The following is a 5,034-nucleotide window of genomic DNA, read 5'->3' as shown; positions in this document are numbered from 1 at the left end:
AAAATTAAGCACGTCTCGGCAACGGGACATAGATTTGGATATCTTTAAAACTATCGAATGACATTGGAACGAAAAGATAACCTAATTAGTTGTACATACTAAACCTGCTCTTTACTGCGGTATATTTCACATGATAAATGTCTTTTGTGTAGGTCTTACCGTTTCAGATTGGGCTCAAACCGGCACATCGGAGGGCTTATCCGCACAACACATACAACAATGGCGAAAATACGTTTTTACATATGAAGGCTTTTAAAACTATCGTATGACATCACAGCTGCTTAATGTTTTACACCATTTGAAAGCTGAAAGCGTGCTCTTTAGCCTCATAACATAATTATATCAAAATTTTATGTCTGGGTGTTCCTGTTTTGGGTTTAAATTGAGGCTTAAACCGGCATAAAGTGACATTTACCTATGAAATTGACAAAATGCGTATTCATTTTGGAAGGCTTTCCTGCGACCTTTTAACTAAATAATGCCAATATAAAATGATGATTTCAGTTTGTGCTCTTGACTCTCATATATGTCACATACTTAAAAAAGGTCTGTGTCTTTCAGATTAATATTTTATTTTGTTATATCTAGGGACTAGGGTACTGTTAGGTACCCGAGCAAGAGTTCCCTTCTGTCGTTACCAGCCATGGCACGTGGAGCCAGGCTTGCAGAGGAGCAGCAATTGAAAATTTTGCAGAATTTAGCTAAAAACAGCCAAATTATGGCATAATGCCAGATGCTAAAAGGGTCAAAGTTATGCCAGAAAGCATAATTATGCCAGATCTGTATTTTAGCCATTAATGGGTGTATAGTGCCCTAATGTAACTTAGGCCTAATTCTGAAACAATAAGACTTAGAAAAAACAAAATCGGCATTATACAGTAATGGGAGTATTACAATTAACTACATCTACATCTAAGGTGGTACTGGACAGGACCAATTGGTATATACGTCCATTAATCCGATGAGCGTCTTTAGCTCATTAAAATATCATACAATACTTTATAGTGCCATTAAATCTAAAAAGCCGATACTCTGAGTTATATTATTATATTTCATTAAACACTATATGCGTTAAAAAGCTGATATCCAATAAAGCTATGATTTCATTTTCAAATTTGAAAATTTCTTGAAACCAAGGTATGTAGTATTTTGTTTAGTTCAATCTAAAATATTTATGTATCAAATATCAACAGTCAATGCTAAAAATCACGAACATCTATTCGCTTGCTAAACTAAACTACGTATAAGTACGTGTTCCTATTTAATGGGTGTATTATAATTTCAACTTGAAATTGAAATTAGACTTTTTCAACGTTTGAAATGTACCAGCTTATGCGGTATTCTCTCTGCTATAATATTCCATGTTTTATTTTCGCATTGGATACTCTATATAGTAAAAGCATTGATTCAATTTTTCTTCTCTTCATCACCCATTTTACACACCCATTTTCCATTTTCTTTCTAGAAGATACCATAACGTGAATTCTAATGTTTTCCGGGCTACCAATCGACAGTACTACACCGATTGAAACATGACACGTTGCACATTGTTTGTTTCGATACGTCTATAGGGCTATAGGTCTAATTGACATTTATAATTAGACTTTGTACCTTAACGATAGGACTTAGTTTATACATGTATCAGCAATATTAACAGCACTAGATCTAGCCGGAGCCAGTAGTTATCGGCGTTGATCTCCGAATTAGCTTAATGATAAAGGTGAGTTCTGGTAATGCGATTGCATTGTGAAAGAAAAGGTGTGGAATGGATCAGAAACAGTTGATCATGATGTAGCATGTAAGTATTGGTGTGCACTGCAAGGTTCTGGCACACATAGGATCATCACTATCCTGGCTGTGTAGTAAAAGCTGTGCTTTTGATTCTCAACATTTGAAACACCGCTGTCCTAAACTCAACTAATTTCACTCAAAATCGATAGTCTTAAGTGACAATTGATGACACCTACATAGCAGTAAAATACATTTTTTCAACTTACTAATGTTAAAAAGAATAATTTAAAAATTCAAATTGTAAGTCTACTGTCAAACTTTGCTTACAGCCGCATCCACATGATTGTGTGCATTCGCGTGTTGTGAGTGTATTGACTATTCATGTATTCAAATGCTGCCTATTAACGCATAGTGCAGTGCTAAAGGTCAATACGCATTAGCATTGACTCTCTATGCTTTGCTGGAGTGGGTTCTAGAGTCATCAAAATCATAATAAATGGTAAAGTAACAAGCACTGTACACAGAAAGCTATATATGGGACAACACACATGGTGTCGGGGCTAGTACTACCTTGATTTCCTTGTCTTTCTATGCTCATTACTCGGCCAGTATTTTCTTCCAAAATTGTTTGGCACATGTCATTTATTTGTAATATTGAACATTCAGTGTAAGTTTCGTTTGATTCTGTGAGAATTAATTTTCTTTTTTTTCACCAGAACTGGAGTTTATCTTTAAGGAAAGGATGAAGACATGGCACAAGAAGAAAAAAATAGAGACCTCGACCTTCCGGTAGAAAAGTTAGATAGGGCCAGGGAGGATTGTGAGGGTAAGGAGGATTCATCTGATGAGAGCTATTATGAATCAGTTCCTGAGATTGCTGAAGGAGAGGACATTGGATTACCGATCTATGATTGCCCACCTTCCCAAGACACAAACCATATGTTTCAGTGGCATTATCCACGAGAGTTCATACCAGATGGTTGTGTTGATTATGATGATCATAACGCCGGGAGCGGAAAGTGGATGTTGTTCTACCCAGTGTCGGAGATTGATGAAAAATGGGAAATGGCAAATGATTTGTTTGATACCGGTGAGCTGAGGGGTGTGAGGGGAATGAAAGTCTCAACAGCTAAGGTCAATCCAAGAAGTTCTGATAATACCAAGGCAGTGCTTATCATGTATTGTGGACCGTGGACTGATGAACTGCTCATGAGAAAAATTGGGAGAAATCTGGCTCTAAAAACAAAATATGAGAGTAAGACTGGGTGTATGTTGTACAAAACAGACGACCAAACCAGAGGGGGGACAAGGGCAACAGGTCAAGCTGTAAACCATGTTTACCAAATGCAGTTGCCGAGGCCTATCGAAGGAACTGCTAGCTCAGCAATGCCGGAACTTCTTCCGTCCAAAGACTCAAGTGACTTTTGGCAGTGGCACTTTCCCGCGTGTTCACCGTCTGGTTGCGCTGAAGAATATGACTACTCAAAGAGTGGGCGATGGATGATGTTCTATTCATTGGCAGAGATCGATGAGAAATGGCAGATGATGAAAGGCTTGTTTGATTCCAATGAACTGGATGGAGTTCGAGGATTAAAAGTCTCTACAGCCTCCTCCCTGCCGGTTAGCCGAAGGGGAAACAGGTCTTCAGTTATTATGGTATACTGTGGGCCATGGGATGACGAGGATCTTGTGTTGAGAGTAGGGGCGAATCTAGTTCAGAAGACCTCGTATACAAACGAATCTGGCACTCTTCGCTACAAGACAGATATAGTTGGAAATGGAATGACAAGTTCGGGACAGTTTATTCCTAGATACAAACAGGTGTTACCGGTTTCCAGGCCAAGTATGGGGGCCAACTACAGCCAATCAGGCGTAGCAGAACTTCCACCATCTAAAGACATGAGAAGCTATTGGCAGTGGCATCCGAAATCCCAAGATGGCAGGTTTACAAACTATGACTCATCATTGAGGGGGAAATGGATGCTGTTTTATCCTCCGTCAGATATCGATGGCATGTGGCAGCTGATGAAGGATCTGTTCGACGCTGGGGAACTGCAAGGAGTCAGTGATGCAATGGTCTCTACAGCAAAGAGCATTGCTGGACATCCTGACAAAAACAGCGGAGTGATCATGGTGTATTGTGGACCATGCGATGACGCAGAGCTCATGTTGAAAATCGGGGAAAACATTGCGTTGAAAACAAAATATAAAGACAAATCTGGTATCATGCGTTACAGGGTAGATGCTCCCAGAGAAGGGAGAAGAGCAACAGGTAAGAGTAGCTCAAGCTACTTGGTACAAGTACCAAAGCCTCAGGCAATGTTGGCAAGCGCCTGGGACACAGCAGAATGCCCGCCTTCCAGAGACACGGCAGAAAGATCGCCTTCCAGAGATACATCAGAATGCACGCCTTCAAGAGAAAATAGCAAGTTTTGGCAGTGGCATCGTAAACCACTCGATGGAATTGAATATGACCCCTCAACGAGCGGGAAGTGGATGCTCTTGTATCCAGCGTCAGAAATTGATGATCGGTGGCATCTGGTGAAGAGTCTGTTCGACGCTGGTGAACTGCACGGAGTTCGAGAATTACAGGTGTATACAGCAAAGGACAATGCTGGACATCATGACAGCGGAGTCATCAACGTCTACTGTGGACCGTACGACGACGAAGAGCTCATGATGAGAATAGGAAAGAATCTTGCGAAGAAGATGCAGTATAAAAACAGAAATGATTTCATGTTGTACAAGACAGAGGGACAACAGGGTAGAGCGATGGGCCAGGGACGGAACCATCTTTACGAAATAAGTTTGCCATGGAGGTACTAATAACATGAAATACATTTGAAAATAGTTCAAATGCCGATCAAAACTCCGTTCAAACCCTCAAAGTGTTAAAGTATTGAAGGAAAGTGGTGGTGGTGTTTCATTTTTTACTCTTTGATCATTGCCTCTTAAGTATATGAATGTTTATTAGAGTTGTCCTTTAAGGCCATTTACAAAAATATATATGTTTAGCGTCCCGCCCGCTTCCTTTTTGGGGCCCGCCTCCCTTTTGTTTTCTTTTGTTTTTGTTAACATTTTTTAGCTTTATTTTTTTAAGAAGAAAAACATGTTAAAATGGATCTATTTTTGATTTAAATTTGAGCGGCCATTTTGAGCGGCCATTTTGAAAAGAAAGAAGAAAAAAAAGGACCTCCTCCTTATTTTTCAAAAAGGCAGAACGCTAAACATGTTTTTTTTAAATATTTGGCTTAATGTCATTTTTTTTTAAAATGTTATAAATGGTTTTTGAGATGTACGCAT

General features: G+C 39.4%; 1 protein-coding gene across 1 annotated transcript; it reads left to right on the top strand.

Moving 5' to 3' along the window:
* Positions 1-1,522: 1,522 nt before the first annotated feature.
* On the top strand, positions 1,523-4,794 carry LOC115925139. Its single transcript, XM_030988439.1, has 2 exons — positions 1,523-1,720; positions 2,448-4,794. The coding sequence occupies exon 2, from the start codon at positions 2,482-2,484 to the stop codon at positions 4,555-4,557; it is 2,076 nt and encodes a 691-aa protein (XP_030844299.1). The 5' UTR covers positions 1,523-1,720; positions 2,448-2,481; the 3' UTR covers positions 4,558-4,794.
* The last annotated feature ends 240 nt before the right edge of the window (positions 4,795-5,034 follow it).

This window comes from Strongylocentrotus purpuratus, unplaced genomic scaffold (genome assembly GCF_000002235.5).
Source record: "Strongylocentrotus purpuratus isolate Spur 01 unplaced genomic scaffold, Spur_5.0 spur5_scaffold_17, whole genome shotgun sequence".
NCBI lineage: Eukaryota > Metazoa > Echinodermata > Echinoidea > Camarodonta > Strongylocentrotidae > Strongylocentrotus > Strongylocentrotus purpuratus.
The sequence above is the reverse complement of the archived record's forward strand: the minus strand, read 5'-3'. Positions and strand labels throughout refer to the sequence as shown.